This window comes from Eumetopias jubatus, unplaced genomic scaffold (genome assembly GCF_037043125.1).
Source record: "Eumetopias jubatus isolate StellerSeaLion01/CBP00866 unplaced genomic scaffold, mEumJub1_p1.0 scaffold_2, whole genome shotgun sequence".
NCBI classification, from domain to species: Eukaryota; Metazoa; Chordata; class Mammalia; order Carnivora; family Otariidae; genus Eumetopias; species Eumetopias jubatus.
Window position 1 is genome coordinate 44,254,291 of NW_028274808.1, and position 23,513 is coordinate 44,277,803.

Sequence of the window (23,513 nt, forward strand, 5' to 3'; positions counted from 1 at the left end):
TGGTATTGTTGGAGATGAAGCTAAAATGTCAGAGTTTCATAAAGAAACAGGAGAGAGTTGGTGATTGTACCCAGTCTTTCCTAGCTTTTATTATTAGGATGAGAGAAAGGTAGTTTTAATTGTGGTCAGTGAATTTCTTCTAAGTTTATGCTTTTAAATCAAATTAAGGAGGTCAGCAACCGTAAGTAGAATAATGAAAGAATAAAATGCTTCATTATTACAAAGAAGAACGGTGAAGTCTTAGCATGCGGCATTGTGTGTTTCACATATTGAAGTTGACACTAGAAAGGTAAACTTAGTAATTTATTATTTTTTAAAATCCCTGTTCTCTTTTATGATAGAGCCACAAGTTGCTCACTATTCACAGGCCTGCTTCTCCCTCTGCCGCTCCCCCTGCTTGTGCTTTCTCTCTCTGACAAATAAAATCTTAAAAAAAAAAAGAGGAAAAGCATACAACTCTTGATCCTCGGGGACATGAATTGGAGCCCCACATTGGGTGTAGAGATTACTTAAAAAAAAAAAAATAGGGATGCCTGGGTGGCTCTGTTGGTTCAGCATCTGCCTTTAGCTCGGGGATCAAGTCCCGCATCAGGCTCCTTGCTCTGCAGGGAGCCTGCTTCTCCCTCTGCATGCTGTTCCCCCTGCTTGTGCTCTCTCTGACAAATAAATAAATAAAATCTTTAAAAAAAAAAAATAAAAAAACATTGCTTGGAGTTGAAATTCCTTTTAAAAATGTGCTTTAGGGAAAAAATATTTGCACTTTACTGCTAGCTTTATTTTTTTTTAAGATTTTATTTATTTATTTGACACGGAGAGAGCCAGAGAGCAAGCACAAGCAGGGGGAACGGCAGGCAGGGGAGAAGCAGGCTCCCTGCTGAGCAAGGAGCCCGACATGGGCCTCAATCCCAGGACCCTGGGATCATGACCTGAACTGAAGGCAGCAGCCTAACCAGCTGAGCTACCCAGGCGCCCCATACTGCTAGCTTTAATATGTGGGCATGTTGTTAGTCATCTTTTTATACATAACCGGAAATCACAGAAGAAGAAAAATGAGCAAAGGATAAGATGTTTATAGATAATTTATAAATGAATACATTTAAATGGTTGATAAACATGCGAACTTACAATGTATGAACAAAGATATTTGTTGCTACATTATTCATAATAGCAAAGAAAAAATAACTGCAATGTTTAATATAGGTTAGGTGAATTATATTACTCTGTGATGCAGAGTCTGAAAATTATAGAAGAATATTTGTTGATATGAGAAAATTTTAGTAATTTGCTACAAAATTCAAAAGACAGATTACAGGATTGTATAATATAACTAATTATAAAATAGTATGTTTAAATATTTAAAATGTTAGGATATATACCAAAATTTTAAATTGTTGTCTTTGGCATTCTAAGAGATTTGTTTTTGTTTTGTGGTAGCTATTGTTTTTTGTGCTCTGTGGTTTTTTTTAGATTATTATTTTTTTTAATTTTAAGTCGGCTTCATGCCCACCATGGTGCTTGAACTCACGACCCCAAGATCAAGGTGCACCCGTATTCTTTAATTAAAAAAAAAATCTTTTGCGGGGTGCCTGGGTGGCTCAGTCGTTAAGCATCTGCCTTCGGTTCAGGTCATGATCCCAGGGTCCTGGGATCAAGTCCTGCATCGGGCTCCCTGCTCAGCAGGAAGCCTGCTTCTCCCTCTCCCACTCCCACTGCTTGTGTTCCCTCTCTCGCTGTGTCTCTGTCGAATAAATAAATAAAATCTTAGAAAAAAAATCTTTTGCATTGAGTTATAATGTAGTATCTTTGATTTAGAGAAGTCTTTAAGAATAGTTTGGGGGCACCTGGGTGGCTCAGTTGTTAAGTGTCTGCCTTCGGCTCAGGTCATGATTCCAGGGTCCTGGGTTCGAGCCCCGCATGGGGCTCCCTGCTCAGCAGGAAGCCTGCCTCTCCCTCTCCCACTCCCCCTGCTTGTGTTCCCTCTCTCACTGTGTCGCTCTGTCAAAAAATAAGTAAAATCTTAAAAAAAAAAGAATAGTTTGAAGATTAGCAGAAGGTTGATAATTGTTGCTCTGTGGGTACTCATTATGCTGTTCCACATTGTATAATAAAAATTTGTCCACATAAGATGCAAAGCTAATTATCACTTCTGACTGATGGCTGATTTAGATTTAGCTTCCAAATAGGAAGAGATTTTGAATTTTGACACAAAGATCTGTTGATAACCCATTGATGATCCATTAATGGTCTGGAATCTTTTTAGCCTTTTTTTAAAAATTTTTTAAGATTTTATTTATTTATTTATTTGACACACACAGAAAGAGCACAAGTAGGCAGAGCAGCAGGTGGAGAGAGAGGGAGAAGCAGGCTCCCTGCTGAGTAGAGAGCCAGATGCGGAGCTTGATCCCATGACTCTGGGATCAAGACCTGAGCCGAAGGCAGCCGTGTAACTGACTGAGCCACCCAGGCGTCCCTCTTTTTAGCCTTTTTGAAACAGGTAGTGAATTCTCCTATCTGCTGATAGCCAACAATGCTCTGATTCCTGGATGAGTTGCAGCTGATTGGATATTGGTAGTATCACTGTTGGTTGACTCATTTGTAATAGAGTTATATACATTTGTAGATTCTCTGTTCTTTTAAATAGGTAATACAATAACATGGTACAAAATTTTAAAAGGTATATAGCATAAAGTCTTCTTCCTATTCCTAATTCTGGGCTCAGTTGTCTGCCTTGAGGATGTTAAAGCCTACCGTCAAAGGCCACTAGGAACTTATCTATAGTCAAATACAAGTTCACATTTATTTAGCTTGCTACAGCAGGGAATAACACACACCAGAATAAGTGGGGGGCATCTCAGAAGGAGGGAGTTAGCAAAGAAGATACAAAAGGTTTTAGGAGCTGGGGTTAGTCATAAAGTGATTTTTAGGGTGGAAATTAGTAGTTTGGGTGGGGATTGGCTAGAATCTAATTTAGGTGAGTTGCTGAAATAGTCAGTGGTTTTATCTTTAGAACACAAGAGTCCCTCAGGAGTTACGGTTATATCAATTTGTCTATGGTATTGGAATATAGCTAATGTTTAAAAAGATTTGAGCTCGGATGGTATGTAAAGCACATTGTGGTTTGGTTTGGTTCAGTTTATCTGTTTTATAAATCATAGTGTTTTTCTGAGTGTGAGCAATTTGTGGTTTCTCTTTCAATTCGCAGTCTCTGCTTTTGATCATTTGTTAACAAAGTTGGAGGACTTAACATTTAGGGGAAGTGATCAATCAAGATCTGTATCATTGTTAGGTTGTGAATGTTTATCAAGCTTTTGATGTGAGTAATTTTGACCTTTATAAGCACTAGTCCACTTTGATCTGTTTCTTAGATGATCATTTATTTGTTAAATCATCTAGCATGATAATATGTGACTATAGCATTTAAAACCCGGAGATAACACACACATGGCATTTGCAACAAACAAAACCTCAAACAAGAGTTACTATTAAAGTTTGAAATAATGTTCTATATATTCCACATCTATTTGGATCTTCCTTTATTAACCAAGTCATTTTTTCCCCTTTAATTTTGGATGTGGATTATTCACCTTGTCAGTGTCTGAAGAATTAGTCCTATATGTGCTGATTGTCAAGGATAAAGGTCTTGGTAGTACTAAGAATAAAGGGCAGGGTGTTTATTGACATCTGGAATCTTGAACTAGCAGAGAGAGAAGAAAATAGCCAAGAGAATAAAGGGCAAAATCATGCAAAGTAGATGGTAATCAGTGGTTTCTGGCATCTCATAGGTTGTGTTCTAATGATCTTAAAAGTAAATACTCTATTTACATTGTCTTCTGCTTTTGGACCAAAACAGTTCTGCAAATCCAGACTCAGCCACAATGTTTGACCATAGTGATGATGCCAGCAATACACATAATTTATTCTCTGTAGTATCAATAGTTATGAGTGCATGATACATACCTTTACAGAAGTTCTTTTGATACATCCCCACAAAGTTCAATTCCTGATCTTTAGATTACAGCTGGCTACTTTAGATGAATGTAAGGAAGAAGCAGAAACCACTTGTGGATGTTGAGTCTAGGCTTTGGTTTATTAACCAGCATTGTCAGAATGGAAGAGAGTGGAATCTTCTACTAAAGTACATAATCAGTTTTATAAAGAGTTAGTCGCTGATTATCCTGAAAGTAAGAACATGCTGTGACCAAAGGAAATTGACATATCTCCAGGCCTTGGGTTTATTCTATAAAATGTATTATGAATTTCACCAATACAAGCTCATTTAAGCCTAGAGATAAAATCTTTTTGTAGGCGGCTGTTGTGTCAGTCTTTGTGTATGAATGTTTTTTTCCTTTAACCTGAAAAATACAGAAACATTGAAGCATATTTACTTTTTTTTTTAAGATTTTATTTATTTATTTGACAGAGAGAGACACAGCGAGAGAGGGAATACAAGCAGGAGTGGGAGAGGGAGAAGCAGGCTTCCCACTGAGCAGGGATCCAGATGCGGGGCTCCATTCCAGGACCTTGGGATCATGACCTGAGCCAAAGGCAGATGCTTAACCGACTGAACCACCCAGGCTCCCCTAAAAACATTTTTAATAAGGTGAGGGACCAGATCTCTATGTTGCCTCATGATCATTTATAAACCCAAAGATATTGTAGGTGTGAGAAACATCTTAATAGTTTTATTATTCTGAATTAGAGAAGAACAAATTCAAAAGGAATTGTTTGACAAAATGTAAGTCATAACTATCCAAAGAAATAGTTATAGGCAGTATCTTTATTTAATTTTTTTTAGATTGTATTTTTAAATTTTTTTAAGTAATCTCTACCTCCAACGTGGTGCTCAAACTCACATCTCCAAGATCAAGAGTCGAATGCACGCTGACTGAGCCAGCCAGGTGCCCCCAGGCAGTATCTTTAAAAACAGTGATTATTAGGAATGTTAACTTTTCCCCAAAAGTAAAGAACTTAAAAAAAAGATTTATGAGTATTTCAAAAAGCACAGAGAGTTAACACAATATTTTGATGATTTAAGGGATGTCTTATCTGGGCACAAAATAGCTTTGCTTTTTTGACAAAAAGGAAATTAAATTCTAGTTTTACTCCATTTATTATTCATGAAGAATTTACATTAAAATGATTTATAAGCCCTTATTTTTAAGCTATTATTTTGTTTATTTTTATGATAAACCTCTCATATTTGACCAATTTTGTCAAAAATTTTAACATATTTTATTCCTCCCTTCAAATTCTTTTTTGTAACTATTACAAACCCAGACAAAGTGTTCTTACTCTCAGACCTTATACCCTTATAGTATACTGTCAAATTTTTTTTCACTATGTTCTTTCACATCTTGGTGCAACCAGAAATTTCTCTTTTTTTCCAGTTTTACTGAGCTATAATTGACATGTAACATGTAATTTAAGGTGTGCAATTGTTTTTTTTTTTTAAGATTTTATTTATTTATTCATGAGAGACAGAGAGAGAGAGAGAAGCAGAGGGAGAAGCAGGCTCCCAAGGAGCAGGGAGCCCGATGCGGGACTCGATCCCACGACTCTGGGATCATGACCTGAGCCGAAGACAGACGCTTAACCATCTGAGCCACCCAGGCGCCCAAGGTGTGCAATTGTTGATTTGATACACCTGTATGTTTTGCAAAATGATTACCACCATAGGATTAGCTAACAATGTATAACACCATATAATTACCATTTCTTTTTTATGGTGAAACACACATTTCTTACTTAAGGCAAAATTATTCTCTTTATTTATAGATAAACAAAAACACATCTGATACTATGCATTCTCATTCCCTTGTCTTCATACATATTCTTTTACATTTCTTCAAAATCAGTATAACTGCAAGACAATGTTACAGTTAAGGGCCAAGTGAAAGGGGATTTCCGAAGGTGTTAGAAATTTCTACCACCAGAATAATCTCATAACTTCCAGACAGTTAAAAATTAGGAGGGCTTTTCATTGTTTCTTTTCTTTTCTTTTTTTTTTTTTTTTAAGATATTCATTTATTTGAGAGAGAGAGAGAGCACAAGCAGGGGAGTGGCAGAGGGAGAGGGAGAAGCAGACTCCCTGCTGAGCAGGGAGCCCGATGCAGGGCTGGATCCCAGGACCCCGAGATCATGCCTTGAGCTGAAGGCAGACACTCAACTGACTGAGCCACCCAGGTGCCCCCTTTTCATTATTTCTTAAGGATTAATCTCTAAATTCTTTTTAGGGTGATGCCAATTAGCCTTTCCCGGGTTTTGCATCTCCAAGGCACATCAAAATATGGACTAATTGATAGGGAGGCCTATACAAGGCTGATTTTTTTTTCAATGAACTTTCTCCTTTAAAAATAAAAAAGATTTATTTATCTAGCTTAGAAAGAGAGAGTGAGAGAGCATGTGAATAGGGGGGAGGGGCAGAGGGATAGGGAGAGAAGCAGACTCCCTGCTGAGCACAGAGCCCCACGTGGGGCTCCATCTCAGGATCCTGAGACCGTGACCTGAGCTGAAATCAAGAGTTGGATGCCCAACTGACTGAACCACACAGATGACCCTAAACTTTCTCCTTTTTCTCTTAGGGTTTGGGAATTCTTTCAGGGAGGCAGTTTTAGAATTTGAATTAGAAATTTCCTTATGTTAAGGAATGCAGACCATTGGATAGTCAGAATTGTTTCCTTTTTTTAAAAATATTTATTATTTTTTTAAAGATTTTATTTATTTATTTGTCAGAGAGAAAGAGAGCACAAGCAGGGGGAGTGGTGGGCAGAGGAAGAAGCAGGTCCCCACTGAGCAGGGAGCTCAATGCTGGACTTGATCCCAGGACCCTGAGCCACCCAGACATCCCAAGATTTATTTATTTTTAGAGAGAAACAGAGAGAGTACGGGAGGGGAGGGGCAGAGGGAATCTCAAGCAGACTCCCCGCTGAGCATGAACCCGATTCCGGGCTCCATCTCATGACCCTGAGATCTTGACCTGAGCCGAAATCAAGAGTTGGTTACTTAACCAACTCAAGTGCCACCCAGGCACAGCTCCTCTTTTCTTTTAAGGTGCCTCTCAGATAATCTTGTTCATGTCAATAGTTCCCCAAGAGGACATTTATAATTCAGAATTTTTTCTTTGTGAAATTATGCCATTTGTTGAGTTATATTCATAATCTGAAAACCTGAAAGAAGTAGATAGAGGAGGCACAGAGTGGACATGATTTAGACTGAGAAAACTCTCAAATGACCTGTAGTAAGGATGGTGCTTTTGCAACCACCTATTTCCCCAAGACCGGAAGTGACACCAAAGATCAGCTGTCATCAACTGAGGACTTGTCAGAACCTTTGCTCTAGGTTGACAGAACTAAGCAAAACATATCTCAAGATTATAAGGACTAAGGAAAGTCCTTAGGAGGTTTTAGAAAACAGACCTAATACAAAATTTAGGTAAAGATGCTAGTCTGATGAGACCTTCTGAACTTGTCAGCTTTTAGAGCTGGCTGGAAGATAGACTTATTAGGCCTATGTCTGTTCTCTGCTGTGCACTTCCTCTTATAGATGAATGACACTCAAGATACTGAACAAAGGCTGCCTGCCTGGCTCAGTCAGTGGAGCATGTGACTCTTGATCTCATGGTCGTGAGTCCAAGCCCCATGCTGGGTGTAGAGCTTATTTAAACAACAACAATAAAAAAGATACTCAACATGCAGGCAGATGATAGGAATGCTGTTAATTAGGTAGAAGTCAAATTTCACTCATGAACAGGATAATCTGGTAAGACTTACAGCCAGAGAACCCAACTTTCACCTTGATCCTGAAGTGCTCAACAAAATTACTGAAGCTCAGATACTTCACTTTTGCAGGCAGGGTAGCCTTAAGCAGGTGGAAATCAAATGGTCACATACGTGCACACTATGACAAAGCTATACGTCTTCCCAGAAACAAGGAGGTCAGCTGAATCTTAGTGGAAATGCCAGTTGTTAAATGGGACACCCATAAACCAAAGATCATCAAGGATTTATTTGTAGTTAAGAAAAAAAGACTTAGGTTTATTTAACTTGCGGCAATAAGCAGAGAGAACCAGAGGAATGAGGGATCCTCTCAAAAGAGGGGGACAATTAGGAAAACCTGCTCATCGAGGACTGTTGTTAGATTAGGGACTGTTGTTAGATTTTAGGATGGAAGTTTGTAATCCGAGCAAGGATTAATTAGAATTTGTACACTAGATGAGTTGCTAGAACTCATGAGGTTCTAATATAAGATCAGATCTAGTGTCTGTGCAGTTACTATTAAATTAGTTTGGGTGAGGTGTTATCTTGGAACGTATGGATTTGAAGTTTGGTGTGAAAAAGAGTTTGAACTCAACACCAAAAAAGATCTGATTAAAAAAATGGGCAGAGGACGTGAATAGACATTTTTCCAAAGAAGACATACAGATGGCCAACAGACACATGATAAAATGCTTCAGCATCACCGATCATCAGGGAAATGCAAATAAGAAAAACACAATGAAATATCACCTCACACCTGTCAAATGGCTTAAATAAAAAACATAAGAAATAACCAGCATTGGCAAGGATTTGGAGAAAAGGGAACCCTTGTGCGCTGTTGGAGGAAATGTAAATTGGTATAACCACAATGGAGAACAGTATGGAGGTTCCTCAGAAGGTTAAAAATAGAAATACCAAATGATCCAGTAATTCCACTACTGGCTGTTTACCCAAAGAAAATGAAAACACCAATTTGAAAAGATGTATGTATCCCTATGTTTATTGCAGCATATTTATAATAGCCAGGATATGTAAGCAGTCTAAATCTAAGTGTCCATCAATAGATGAATGGATAAAGAAGAAGTGGGGTACACACACACACACAGACACACACACACACAGGAATATTACTTGGCCATAAAAAAGAAATTAGATCTTGCCATTTGAGACAACATGGTTGGACCTAGAGGGTATCATGCTAAGTGAAATAAGCTAGATAGTGAAAGACAAATACCATATGATTTTACTTGTATGTGGGATCTAAAAAACAAAAACAAGTGAACAAACAAAAAAATAGAAAATAAACTGGTGATTGCCAGAGAGGAGGTAGGTGGGGGTGGGTGGGTAAAGTAGATAAAGGAGAAAAATGAAGGAAAAAAAAAGGATTTTGAGTTTAGTCTGTGATGCATGTTGTGGTTTGGTTTGGTTCGGTTTATCTGTTTTATGAGTCATAGCACAGTTATAAGTTGTGACTTCTGTTGCAATTCTAAGCGACAGCTTGTGTTAGTTTCTTGTGTATTTAAAACTGTATTTGCAAATTGTTAAAAGGCCTTAGAAAAGAATTTTGACTTTAAGAATTCTGCATTAGTTTTCTATTGCTATGTAACAAATTACCACAAACCCAGAGGTTAAAAACAACCACCAATTTTTAGCTCAAAATTTTGTGGGTCAAAAGTCCAATCATGGTGTGGACTTCTCTGCTCAGGGTATCAAAGGCTGAAGTCAAAGTGCCCAACAGGCTGAGTTTTCATGTGGAGCCTCTGGGAAAGAATCTGCTTTTAAGCTCATTGAGGTTGTTGGCAAATGCTTGTGGTAGTAAGAATGAAGTCCCTATTTTTGGCTGGCTGTCAACCAGGGGTTACTCCTAGAGGCTGCTTGCATTCCTTGCTACATGGTCCCCTCTATCTTGAAGCCAACAATGCACAACTTGCAAATGAAATTCCTCTTATACTTCAAATCTCTGAAATCTTACATGTTACCTCTAGATCCAGATTTAATTGATTAGATCCAGCCCACCTGGATAATCTTATTTAAAGGTCACCTGATTTGGGACTTTAATTATGTTTGCAGACTTCCTTCACAGCAGTACCTACATTATTGTTTGCTGGAATAATTGGGAGAAGATGTGTGTATAGCATGGGCCAGAAATCTTGGGGGGCCTACCTCCTGCCTACCATAATGTCTTTTTAATGTGTTGAAGCATAAGCCTCTGTGTCATTTTAGTAACTCTTGGTGGTTTTAGGTGTAACTTAAGTTTGAGGTTGAATTTTTCAGTATTACTGGTAAGGATTGGTTTGGGATACAGCTCTGCTGATCTGAGAAAAGTATTATTTATGTATTATGTAAAAAACTGTTTACCATAAGGAAAGCTATTGTCAATGGGGTTGCTTTTTTTTGGCCTTTGCATCTGTTACTTTTCTTTCAATAAAGTCTATAAAAACTTGGAAAAATTGGAATGTAGGGCAAAGTAGATAGAAAGAAACCAAACCCATCTGTAGTCCAAACACTCTTCCTTATACTTTTCATCATTTTCTTCCAGTTTTTATTGTTCAGTTAAAAGAATATCATTATAATCATATAGTATATGAAATAATTATATATACTGACTTCTTAAGTATATGTTTTTACCTGATTATAAAAGTAATACAGTCATTGGAAAAAGTTTAAAAAAATAGGAAAGTAAGAAGAATAAAATAATTTAGAATCTTGTTTGTTACCCAGCGCTAATACTTGGGTATATATCCCTAGTGCCTATTTTAATGTATTCTTTAGTCAGTTTAGATCCTCGTGTATGGATTTATTTTTAAGTAGAGTTAACACTGGAACACTTGTAGATTTTAAGTAAGAGGCATTTGACATATTATATATTGCCAAGTAGTTTTTTGTATCCTAACCTTTAAAAATGACTTCACTGGGGCACCGGAGTGGCTCAGTTGTTAGGGCAACCAACTCTTATTTCAGCTCAGGTTATGATCTCAGGGTCGTGGAATTGAGCCCCATGCTCAGAGGGGAGCCTGCTTGAGATTCTCTTTCTTCCTCTCTCTGCATCCCCCCCAGCATGCACACACTCTCTGTAAAATAAAATAAATCTTTAAAAAAAAAAAATGACTTCACTCTGTATGAGTTTTAGATTCATAAATGTTTCTTTTATTTTCAAAATTGTACATATGTATGTATGTATATATATTTGTGTGTATATATGTATTGATATAGGTTCATAATCAGTATTTAATGAATAGTTAAAAAAACAAAAACAAAAACAAAACAAAACAAAGAACAAAAAAACTCCAGTCTGTCCAGATTGACTCATTCCCTAAGGGTCCCTGACAGCTGAGTTTTCACTGTTTATTATTATCATCAATGGGCCAAGGATATCAGTATTTCCACTGGCTCTTCTGTCTTATTGCTTGGGATAGGATGCCCTGGCTCTGGCATCTCTATATCTCTATGCCGGACAGCAGCTCAAGAGAAGAAAATGCTTTGAAAAGAGGTCTTTTTCTTTTTTTTTTTTCTTTTAAGTTTTATTAAGTAATCTCCACTTTTTTTTTTTAATAATTCATTTATCTTTGAGAGAGAGAGAGCATGTGTATGTGAGCAGGGGGAAGGCCAAAGGGGGAGGGAGAGGGAGAGAATCTTAAGCAGACTCCTGAGGGCGGAGCCCTGATGCGGCTGGATCTCATGACCCAAGATCATGACCTGAGCCGAAAACCAAGGTTAGACACTTAACTGCCTGAGCCACTTGGGTGCTCCCCACCCCAAAAAAGAGGTCTTAAAGGAACATTCTAGATGTAGTAAAACAGAGCACTCTGTGCCTCCTCTTACATTTTCTCCTGGTTTCTTGTACTATCATGCCAGAATGTTTCAGCTGAAGGTACAGACTGATATCAGACCTCAGTGCAGTGCCTTTCTGCTGAAACACTGATAGACTGGGTTCTCTTGCTATGTAAAATTTTTTAAAGATTTTATTTATTTATTTATTTATTTATTTATTTGAGAGAGAGAGAGCATGCAATTAGGGGGAGAAGCAGAGGAAGAGGGACAAGCAGACTCTAAACTGAGCGTGGAGCCCGACCCAGGGCTCAATCCCACGACCCTGAGATCATGATCTGAGCTGAAATCAAGAGTCGGCCACTTAACTGAATGAGCCACCAAGGTGCCTCTCTTGCTATGTGAATCTTTTTTTTTCTAATTTTATTTATTTGAGAAAGAGAGAGCCTGAACGGTGGGGAGGGCAGAGGGTGGGGAGGGGCAGAGGGAGAAGGAGAAGCCGACTCCTTGCTGAGCAGGGAGCCTGACACAGGGCTCTATCCCCGGACCCATGATATCATGACCTGAGCTGAAGGTAGACACCTAACCGACTAAGCCACCCAGGCACCCCAACCAACTAAGCCACCCAGGCACCCCTTGCTATGTGAATTTTTTTTTTAAGGTTATTTATTTATTTGACAGAGAGAGAGCGAGAGCAGGAACACAAACAGGGGGAGTGGGAGAGGGAGAAGCAGGCTGCTGAGCAGGGAGCATGATGTGGGGCTCAATCCCAGGACCCTGAGATCATGACCTGAGCCTAAGGGAGACACTTAACGACTGAGCCACCCAGGCGCCTCTATGAGAATTTTTAGAGAATATAGAAAATCATTATTTGATTTGCTTGGCAATGAAAATAGTTTATTACTTACTATACTTTTGAGGAGAGAGGAGAGGTAAAGACAGATATTTTGTTATGTTATTTTCCTTGCAGTGTCCAAAATGTAATTTGGATGTGGTTATCAACCATCTCAAGAGAGTTTCTGTTTAAACAGTGGTGTGAAAAAAAATCATTCCAGAAACACCTTTCCTGGTATTGGGAAGGAACTGAAATGGAAGATGTGCACACAAGGCAAAGTTTGATCTCAGAGTTGCATAATCTTGAAATCAACCTCAACTTCTAAGTCTAGGATTCCAAGTGAATAAAGCTTGACTTGAAAATCTTTTTTTTTTTTTAAGACTTTTTATTTATTTATTTGACAGAGATAGACACAGCAAGAGGAGGAGCACAAGCAGGGGGAGTGGGAGAGGGAGAAGCAGGCTTCCCACTGAGCAGGGAGTCCGATGTGGGGCTCAATCCCAGGACCCTGGGATCATGACCTGAGCCGAAGGCAGACGCTTAACAACTGAGCCACCCAGGCGCTCCTTGAAAATCTTTAGTACCATGATGTCTTCATTTTAAACTGGGAACTTGACATTTTATTTTGAACCAAGTATTTTTAAAATATTTGCTTTATAGCAATAGTTTATTTTTGCATTTTTATCCCTTCGTTTATTTAGAAGAAAAAAATGCTGATTTTTTTAACAACTAGCAAATCAGAAAATAGTTTATGCAACTTCTAATATAGCACCCTAAATTATTTTTGAAACATTTGGGAATGTATCTAGTTTAATGTTTTCCCTATAATTGAATAAATATTCTCATTTGGTAATAGCTTGGAAAATATAGGACGGACAATTTAAAAAAGAGCTTTAATTTAAAGGTATTGTTAAAGGCATTGGTAACTTTTTTTTTTACTTTGAAATAGAGAAAATATGACAGGTTCTGTTTTTCAAGAAATGGCCACAGCAATATTTCTAGTCTCACATACTCAAATTTTGCCACTCTCCATCAATAGGTGGAATCCATATCCTCTCCCCTTGAATTTGGGCAGGCTTGCAACTGTTCCAACCAGTTGAGTGTCATGGAAGTGATATGATGTGACTTCTGAGGCTAGAATATAAAAAGGATACAGGTTCCTCCTGGCTTTTTCTTTCTTTTTTTTTCCTCCTGGCTTTTTCTTTATCTTGGGATCCATGTTCTTGGAATTCAGTCACATGAGCAGCCCACATGTAGATATTCTCATCCAAAACCTGAGCTAAGCTTCAGCCAATAGCCAGTGTTAACCACTGGATGAGTGGGTGAGTGAGCTTTCAGGTGATTCCAGCCCCTGGCTGTGGAGTATCCAGTGGAGCCCCAGACATCATGGAGGAGATAGAAGTCAGCTCCACTGTTTCCACTGTCTGAGTTCATGGTCCACAGAATCTGTGGGAGGTAACAATAATTATTGTTATTTTAAAGTCACTAAGTTTTGGGGGTGCCTGGGTGGCTCATTTGGTTAAGTGTCTGACTCCTGATTTTGGTTCAGGTCATGATCTCAGGGTTGTGAAATCAAGCCCTGCATTGGCCTGCTTAAGATTCTCTCTCCCCCTCTGCCCCTCTGCCCCTCTCTAAAAAGAGAAGAAAAAAAAGAAAAAAGAAAACCACTAAGTTTTGGGGTAATTTGTTACACAAATAGATGTTACACATCTATTGTAGGGAAATAATCAGACTTGGACAAGGACATATATACAAGAATTTTTACAACAACATAATTTATAATAGTATATAACTTTTTTTGAAATAGCCTAACCACCAGTAAGAAAATAGTTAAATTTATGATACATCCATTATTTCCCCAAAGAAATTAAGTTTCTATATTTTCAAAAAAAAAGTTTAAAGAATTTCTATGTAGTCAATTCTGTTATAATGATTGTCAAAACTCATCAAATTGTATGCTTATAAGTAAAGATGATTAAGAAAAAAAGTATATATCTGATGAAGGACACATACCCAGAATATGTAAGAACTTTTATTAGTTAATGGAAATAATATATTAAGTAAATTTTTATCTTATTTTTAAATTTATTTATTTATTTTAAAGATTTTATTTATTTATTTGAGAGAGAGCACAAGTTGGGGAGAGGGAGAAGCAGGCTCCCTGCTGACCAAGGGCTCGATCCCAGGACCCTGGGATCATGACCCGAGCCAAAGGCAGCCACTCAACCAACTGAGCCACCCAGGCGCCCCTAAGTAAATTTTTAAATGGATAAAAAGATTAATTAGGCATGTCCCAAAAAAGATAGCTAAATGGCCAATAAACAGATGGAAAAGTGCTCAACATCACTATTCATCACGGATATGTAAATTAGAACCACAAGGAGATACCTGTATATACTCACTACTTTGGAATAAAATTTAAAAGCTTACCAATACCAAATGTTAGCAAGGCTATGGAGAAACTAGAACCCTCACACCTCACTGGTGTGAATAAAATAGTATAAGCCTTTAGTGAACTGTTTGACAAAATTTATGTCTGCCCCCTATCTTTACAGTCCCACCCCTGGATATACACCCAAGAGAGAGGAGTGCTTTTATCCACCGTAACTGGTAGAAGAATGTTCACAGCAATTTTTATTCATTTTATTTTTTTAGGTAATCCCTACACCCAGCGTGGGGCTTGAACTCACGACCCCAAGATCAAGAATCACATGCTTCACTGACTGGAAAGCTTATCTAGTAACACATTTTGCTGTTTCTAGCCTAAGGCTTAGCATGTAACAATCTGCTTTTAGTTTAATATGTGATATTAATGAAAATTAACGTAGGGCATCCTACTCCCCAATTTTCTAACTTTTTTATTATGTTCAGTTAGCCAACATATAGTACATTACTAGTTTTTGATGTAGTGTTCAGTGATTCATTAGTTGCATATAACACCCAGTGCTCATCACAACGTGTGCCCTCCTTAATACCCATCACCTGGTTACCTCATCCTCCCACCCCCTCCCTTCTGTAACTCTCTGTTTCCTGGAGTCCAGAGTCTCTCATGGTTTGTCTCCCTTTCTGATTTCTTTCCATTTAGTTTTCCCTCCCTTCCCCCGTGGTCTTCTGCACTATTCCTTATGTTCCACGTATGAGTGAAACCATATGATAATTGTCTTTCTCTGCTTGACTTATTTCACTTAGCATAATCCCCTCCAGCTCCATCCATGTCAGTACAAATGGTAGGTATTCATCCTGATGCTGAGTAATATTCCATTGTATATATGAACCACTTCTTCTTTATCCATTCATCTGTTGAAGGACTTCTCGGCTCCTTCCACAATTTGGCTATTGTGGACATTGCTTCTATGAACATTGGGATGCATGTGCCCCTTCTTTTCACTACATCTGAAAAATATGGAAGGCTTCACAAATTTGCGTGTCATCCTTGTGCAGGGGCCATGCTAATCTTCTCTGTATCATTCCAGTTTTAGTATATGTGATGCCGAAGTGAGCACCCAATTTTCTAACTTCTAAAACTGTTTTGAAATTTCTTAAAATCTTTCTGTGATTTTGATTTTGGAGGACTAAAAGAAAGAACTTGTAGATTGCCTAGAACACTAATTATAAAAATGCCAACTTTTTCTCTATATTCAGTTCAAATATTCCCTTACTCTTAGATCATCCTTTAGTTTGATTAGGTTTCTTTTTTAAGATTTTATTTATTTATTTATTTGTCAGAGAGAGAGAGAGAGAGTGAGAGAGAGCACAAGCAGAGGGGAGCAGCAGGCAGAGGGAGAAGCAGGCTCCCCACTGAGTAAGGAGCCCAATGTGGGACTCGATCCCAACACTCTGGGATCATGACCTGAGCTGAAGGCAGATGCTTAACTGACTGAGCCACCCAGGCATCCCTAGGTTAGTTTTAGATTAGTTTTAACTGCTTTTTATAATCTTATACTCTATTTTCTTATTTGAACAGTGTTATTTATTTATTTGTTTATGTATATATGTAATCTCTTCACACAATGTGGGATTCACACGACCCCAGGATCAAGAGTCAGCTAGGAGCCCCTGTTTCTGTTTTTTTAGTCTCTGACTCACTGTATTAGTTAAATTTAATGCCATTGTGGTTTTCGAGTAAATACTTTAGAGCAGTGCTGTTGAATATAACCTGAACTGATGGAAATCTTCCATATTTATACTCTCCAATATGGTAGTCACTAGGCACATGAGGTTAATGAGCATTGAAATGTGGCTAGTGTAACTGAGTAGCTAAATTTTAAATTTAATTTTTAATTTTCTAAAGATTCTGTTTATTTGAGAAAGTGAGAGAGAGATCATTGAGCAGGGGGGGAACAGTAGAGGGAGAAGCAGACTCCCTGCTGAGCAGGAAGCCCAATCCTCGGCATGACATGAGGCGAAGACAGATGCTTAACCAACCTAGCCACCCAGGCACCCCAAATTTTATTTAATTTTAATTTAAATTTATTTTATTTTTTTTTAAAGATTTTATTTATTTATTTGAGAGAGAGGGAGAATGAGAGATAGGAGCACGAGAGGGAAGAGGGTCAGAGGGAGAAGCAGACTCCCCGCTGAGCAGGGAGCCCGATGCGGGACTCGATCCCGGGACCCCAGGATCATGACCTGAGCCGAAGGCAGTCGCTTAACCGACTGAGCCACCCAGGCGCCCTAATTTTAATTTAAATTTAAATGGCCACATATGAGTAGTAGCTACTTTATTAGTGCAGACTAGAGTTAAAGAAGAGTGAATTGAAAAAAATACAAGAACTTAGAATGATATGAAATTAGGAAAAAAGTTGTATTTATCATGATTAAATTAGACCAGTGGTTGTCAACCTTAATTTGTATATTAGCCTGCACATTAGAACATCTTGAGAGCTTTTTGAATATACCAGTCTAAAACCAATTGAGTCTGAATTTCTAGAAATAAAATGAGGGCATTATATCTTCAGAAAATCCCCAGGTTAGTATAATGCTCAGTCAGGGCTAAAAATCGGTGAATTATGGTAGTGCTTTTTAGACCTAATGTGCACCTAGGGATCTTGTTAAAATGCAGAATCTGACTTGAGTAGGTCTGAGCTAGGGCAGATAGTCTGCATTTCTGGCAAGCTTCCAGGTGATTTTCAAATTGTTGATCCCCCAGACTACACTTTGAGAAAGAAAAAATTTTAGGATGAACGGTTGAGCAGGAGTCTACTGTGTCTGAAATGAACAATTGGTGGCATAATTATATAATTTAACAGTTGTTATCTGGCTCAGACTTAGTTTCTATACGTCTAAACAATGAATGTACATATAGTATACCTCAAAATACTTATTCTGAAAATTGATGAAGAAACCTCTTTAGCTGGACAGTGTGGAGCAAAGAGGTTCTGTTTTGGTTAGATAAAATGGTCAGGGAAGAGATTCCTGAAGAGGTAATATTTGAGCAGAGAAGTGAGTAGAATGAAGGGGCTACCAATAGCGGCTATGCAGTGTGAGTAGTTGACATTCACAGTGACCAGCTCAACAGATAAAGGCAGCAGTTTTTGCCAGTGAAATAACAGAGATCAGAGCAGAAATAAATGAAATAGAGACCAGAAAAATAGAAAAGATCAATGAAACTAAGAGCTGGTTTTTTGGAAAGATTCACAAAATTAGCAAACTTTAGCTAAACTAAGGAAAAAGAGAGAAGACTCAAAGGCAGAAATGAAAAAGGAGGTATTACAACTGATACAACAGAAATACAAAGGATCCTAAGAGACTGTGAACATTTGTACACTAACAGATTGGATAACCTAGAAGAAATGGATAAATTCTAGGGTGCCTGGGTGACTCAGTTGGTTAAGTGTCTGACTTTTGATTTCTTTCTCAGGTCATGATCTCAGGGTGGTGAGATCAAGCCCTGCATCAGGCTCTGTGCTCAGCAGGGAGTTGGCTTGAGATTCTCTCTCTCCCTCTTCCTCTGCCCCCCCACCCTTTCTCAAATAAATAAATGAATCTTAAAAAAAAAAAGATAAATTCCTAGAAACATACAACCTACCAAGACTAAATCATGAAGTAGAAAATCTGAATAGACCGGGGCGCCTGGGTGGCTCAGTTGGTTAAGCGACTGCCTTTGGCTCAGGTCATGATCCTGGAGTCTGGGATCGAGTCCCACATCGGGCTCCCTGCTCAGCAGAGAGTCTGCTTCTCCTTCTCACCCTTCCCCCTCTCATGCTCTCTGTCTCTCATTCTCTCTGTCTCTCATTCTCTCTCTCAAATAAATAAATAAAATCTTAAAAAAAAAAGAAAGAAAATCTGAATAGACCAATAACAGATAAGGAGATTGAATCAGTCATCAAAAACCTCCCAACAGGGGCACCTGGGTGGCTTAGTTAGTTAAGCATCTGCCTTCGACTCAGATCATGATCCCAGGGTCCTGGGACTGAGCCCCACGTCAGATTCTCTGCTCAGCATGGAGCCTGCTTCTCCCTCTCCCTTCTGCCTACTGCTCCGCCTGCTTGTGCTCTCTCTCTGACAAATAAATAAAATCTTAAAGCAAAACAAAACAAACCTCCCAACAAAGAAAAGCCCAGGCAGAACCAGAAGGCTTCACTGATGAATTCTATCAAACATTTATTTTTTTTTTAAGATTTTTATTTATTTGTCAGAAAGAGCACAAGCAGGGGGAGCAGCAGTAAGAGAGAGAATCATCGAAAATGATTTGGGGAGTGTTTCCTCCTCTTCCACTTTTTTAGAAGAGTTTGAGAAGGATTGGCATTAATTCTTCTTTCAATGTTTGATAGATGTGGAGCCTCGGTGGCTCAGTCAGTTAAGCGTTTGCCTTTGGCTCAGGTCATGATCCCAGGGTCCTGGGATCGAGCCCCGCATCAGGCTCCCTGCTCAGTGGGAAGCCTGCTTCTCCCACTCCCACTCCCCCTGCTTGTGTTCCCTCTCTCGCTGTGTCTCTCTCTCTGTCAAATAAATAAATAAAATCTTTTAAAAAAAAATAAAAATGAAGGGACCACTCCCCCCCAATTATGATATGATATAACCAATAAAGCAAATTGAGTGCTGACACTGTTGACATTTTGATTCTTTCATTTAAAAATGCCTCTTTTAATTTTTTGAACAAATAAAATGTCTGGAATTACTTATTAGCCTTGAAAATCACTTAAATACGTTTTCTTTGAAATTTGAAAAATTGTGCTAAGACACTGTTTTGGAAGCATGACCATAAAGAATGTTTAAAGAGGTGACATACAGCCTCATAAACAAAAAGGGAAACTTTAGTGCTTGGTGTTGAGTAGTTTGTTTATAATTTGAAAGGGTGCAAGAACTGAAACTCTGTGTTACAATTCGTATACTTCATAGTTTAAAGCAGGGATAAGATGTTAGAAGCTAAAACTTTAGCTTGTTCATCTGCTTGCACATAGTGTTTTGTTGTATTTTTTGTTAGTGAAATCTTGTGTGCCATTAATAAAAACGGTTGGAAATGAATGTGTCAGAGACTTAGGTTCTTAGAAAAGATTATCATTCACTGTGAATAGTGAAGTCAGCTGAAAATCCTCTTATGTGTACATTAGACATAATAAAATCTCTAAACTTTGGCTTGAAGATGTGTACATACATCATCAAATTTTTACTTTAGTACTATTCTTGTTCCCCTCACTCCATGTTTATCCAAACCAGTGTTACACAAAATGTGGTCCGTGGATTCCTCTCAGTTTACAACTTGTTATTGACTTCAGTAAGTACAGAAATAGAGCATTTGAAAACTTAAATAGCAATTTGATATTGGCACAACATCTAAGCATATCATTTTTCTAGTGATTTATTTTTACTGCATTTTACAAAGTACAGGTTTGGACAGGGTAGAGGTTGGAGTGGGGCACTTCCCACAAATAGTTTGCAAAGCACTACTCTAGATCCTCTTTTTTTCAGTCAGAAATTCCAAACTCCTGTTTCCATGTGCTCATAGTAGAGACGGGGGAAAAGGACATGGAGAACTGTAAACTATTACTTTGTGATGACTGGTGAATGAAGGTGCTGATTATTTGAGATTAGTTGAGTCTTTTTTATTTTTTAGGATTTTATTTATTTATTTGAGAGAGAGAGAGAGAGAGAGCACAAGCAGAGGGAGTGGCAGGCTCCCCGCCGAGCAAGGAGCCAGATTCGGGACTCCATCCCAGGACCCTGAGGTCATGACCTGAGCTGAAGGCGGATGCTTAACCAACTGAGCCCCCAGGTGCCCCGAGATTAGTTGTATCTTTACTTAGAATTCCCTTAAACCATTTTCCTGGTTTTCTCTAACCAATTTTAGTGTGCACAATTTCCTGGGATACCTGTTAACAATGCAGATGCCTGTGCAGGATCCCCCAAAGTTTTGATTCTACCTGTCTGAGGCCTAAGAATCTACATTCTAAACAAACACTCCCACTGATTCTGGTGAATATTGTTCCTGGGTAGGTGATTTAAATCAGGATACTTGAGAGTAAAAGAAGATGCTATTAAATCACAGTAGGACAAGATAAATAATCTGAGAATATCCTAATAGGTGTACTTGGACATATGATCACTGTACCTGGGGCATATTTTTTAAAAATAGAGGTTTAAAAATAGAGGTTTAAAGTTCAATTGGAAAGTTCCTGCTGTTTCTTTTTGTGACCAGACTTAGCTAGATTTCCTTTTGTCTTCTCAGGATGGTGGCTGCTCTTTCCACTCTTATGAATCAACCTCAACTATAGTGTGTATACAACTTTCTAATAAAGGAAGATGGAATTCAGGGCTTCTAAACGTAGCTAGGAGTAACTTGAGGGGAGTTAGGACCCACTCCTTTAAAGTTGAAGATTCTTTTCTTCTGATCTGAAGGAAACTGATTTTATTTGCCCTTAGCTAAAAACTTAGGACTCTTCTGGAACTTCCTGCTATGCATGTTGTCTCAAGCCAATCTTAATTCCTTTTAGTGTTCCTGGCTCAGCTGTGTCCCATTTCACTTAGCTGGGCATAATCCCCTTGATCCATTTCAACCTTGCCTTTGTTTTCATTTAACTAAGTGACTTGTTTATTATTTGTTTTAAGTAAATTGCAACTGAAGAATTTGAGAGAAAGAAAAAATACCTTTCTAAATTTCTTTCTCAAGAGTTCTTTAGGTTGTTGTCACCTCTCCTTACATAACTTATATGGTATATAGAAAAAATGGTTTTCCTATTTTGTAAACTGTTACCTGATTACAACTCAGTATTGCAGGAAAATTATTATTATTATTTTTTAAAGATTTTATTTATTTATTTGACAGAGAGAGACACAGTGAGAGAGGGAACACAAGCAGAGGGGGTGGGAGAGGGAGAGGCAGGTTTCCCGCAGAGCAGGGAGCCTGATGCAGGGCTCGATCCCAGGACCCCGGGATCATGACCTGAGCCGAAGGCAGACGCTTAACGCCTGAGCCACCCAGGCGCCCCAGGAAAATCATTTTTATTAGTAGTAATAATATTGCTGCTAGAAATCAAATATCTGTGGATCTCTTGTCTCTGGTACTACCTCTATTATAATACCTTTTTTGTCAATTCCAACATATTTGATTTTATATTATTTCATTTTGTTTTTAGTTTGTTGGCCAATTTCTTTTATTTACAAAGTGGGGATTAAAAACAAGCAGGCTTTCTATGGGGTTCATTTCAAAATGGGGAGGAGCAGATTGGCTAGCCAGAAATTGAGAGTAAGAGTTTGAAAACCAAAAAGAGGTAAATTAAGTATGAAAAGCAGAATGATTAAATGTGGAACCATCCATTTATTTTTCTTTTTTCTTTTTTTTTTTTTAAAGATTTTATTTATTTATTTGACAGAGAGAGAGAGAGCGAGAGCAGGAACACAAGCAGGGGGAGTGGGAGAGGGAGAAGCAGGCTTCCTGCGGAGCAAGGAGCCCGATGTGGGACTCGATCCCAGGACCCTGAGATCATGACCTGAGCCGAAGGCAGACGCTTAACGACTGAGCCACCCAGGCGCCCCATTTATTTTTCTGAATCAAGATTTCAGAGGACTTGGGGTTCTCTAAACTCACATGCAAGTAGCTCTTGATTGAACCTCATGTAAATTTCTCTAAAGAAAAATTTTCTAAGACTTATACTCTTAGTTTTGGTAATTTTTCCGCTTTTTAAAAAAAGATTTTATTTATTTGAGAGAGAGAGCACTGAGCTAGGAGGAGAGGGAGAAGCAGGCTCCCTGCTGAGCAGGGAGTCCAATGTGGGGATCAATCCCAGGTCCCTGGGATCATGACCTGAGCCCAAGGCAGACGCCCAACTGCCTGAAGCCACCCAGGTGCCCCAATTTTTCCAATTTTTAAAAAAATAAGTATTTCAAACATATTACAACAGTAGAGAGAATAGTATTAGGAACTTTCAAGTGAACATCACTCAGCTTCAACAGTTAGTAACTCACTACTGTTCTTTTTTTTCTTCTGTACCACTGCTTATTCCCTGTCTCCCCATTATATCGAAGCAAATCCCAAATAGCATATAATTTCATCTGAAAATATTTCAGTAAGACTCTCTAAAGTATAAAGGACTTTTTGTTATTGTTAAAAACCAACTATATTACCATTACATTTTATGAAAATTTAAGTAAATTTGTTTAGGACTTACCTTTCACTCTGTTTTAGAGACTCACCAGATGAATAAATAAAAGATTCATCATAATATCTTATTTTTATTTTATTTTAGAAGTAGATTATTTGATTAAAATAATGTATTGATGTTCCATCTGAACAACAATTTATCCTTCAAATTGGAATACTTTTGAGAGTGAAAAGGGGCTCTATTAACAATTATGCTAGGAGAGCAGTGGACATCTAGGACTGTCCATGAACTGGGATATATATGGTCCCCTATTTCAAGGTAATATTTGCTGTTTGGATAGCTACTATAATTTTTTTCAACAAGCTTTGAATAACCCAAATGAGTCAAGTTGTAGCTAAGAGCATGGTGAACTTACCATAGGATGTTTAAGTCTAAAATTTTTATAGTGCCTGTAGATTTCAGGTTAGTTCTCTCTCTCTCTCTCTCTCTCTCTCTCTCTCTCTCTCTCTCTCTCTTTTTTGAGGAGAGAGTAAGAGTGAGGGTGCAAGCATATGTGCACAAGCTGGGCGGTTAGGGAAGGGTAGAGGGAGAGGGAGAGAGAGAGACTCCCAAGCA

General features: G+C 38.3%; 1 protein-coding gene and 1 non-coding gene across 4 annotated transcripts in view; one reads left to right on the plus strand and one right to left on the minus strand.

Moving 5' to 3' along the window:
- PPP3CC (protein phosphatase 3 catalytic subunit gamma) overlaps positions 1 to 23,513 on the plus strand; it is a 93,463-nt gene that overhangs the window by 11,639 nt on the left and 58,311 nt on the right. The window contains exon 1 of one of the 3 annotated variants that reach the window (XM_088020990.1): positions 5,531 to 5,619. The exons of 1 other annotated variant lie outside the window; for it this stretch is intronic. In XM_088020990.1, the coding sequence (XP_087877116.1) occupies positions 5,535 to 5,619 (85 nt within the window). In that variant the 5' untranslated portion in view covers positions 5,531 to 5,534. Of the gene's footprint in view, positions 1 to 5,530; positions 5,620 to 23,513 lie in introns of those variants that run through there. One more of the 3 variants, XM_088020989.1, reaches the window with a different exon arrangement.
- Positions 15,754 to 15,860, minus strand: LOC114217544 (U6 spliceosomal RNA). The gene has a single exon (XR_003610991.1). It is a non-coding gene; the product is annotated as a U6 spliceosomal RNA (small nuclear RNA).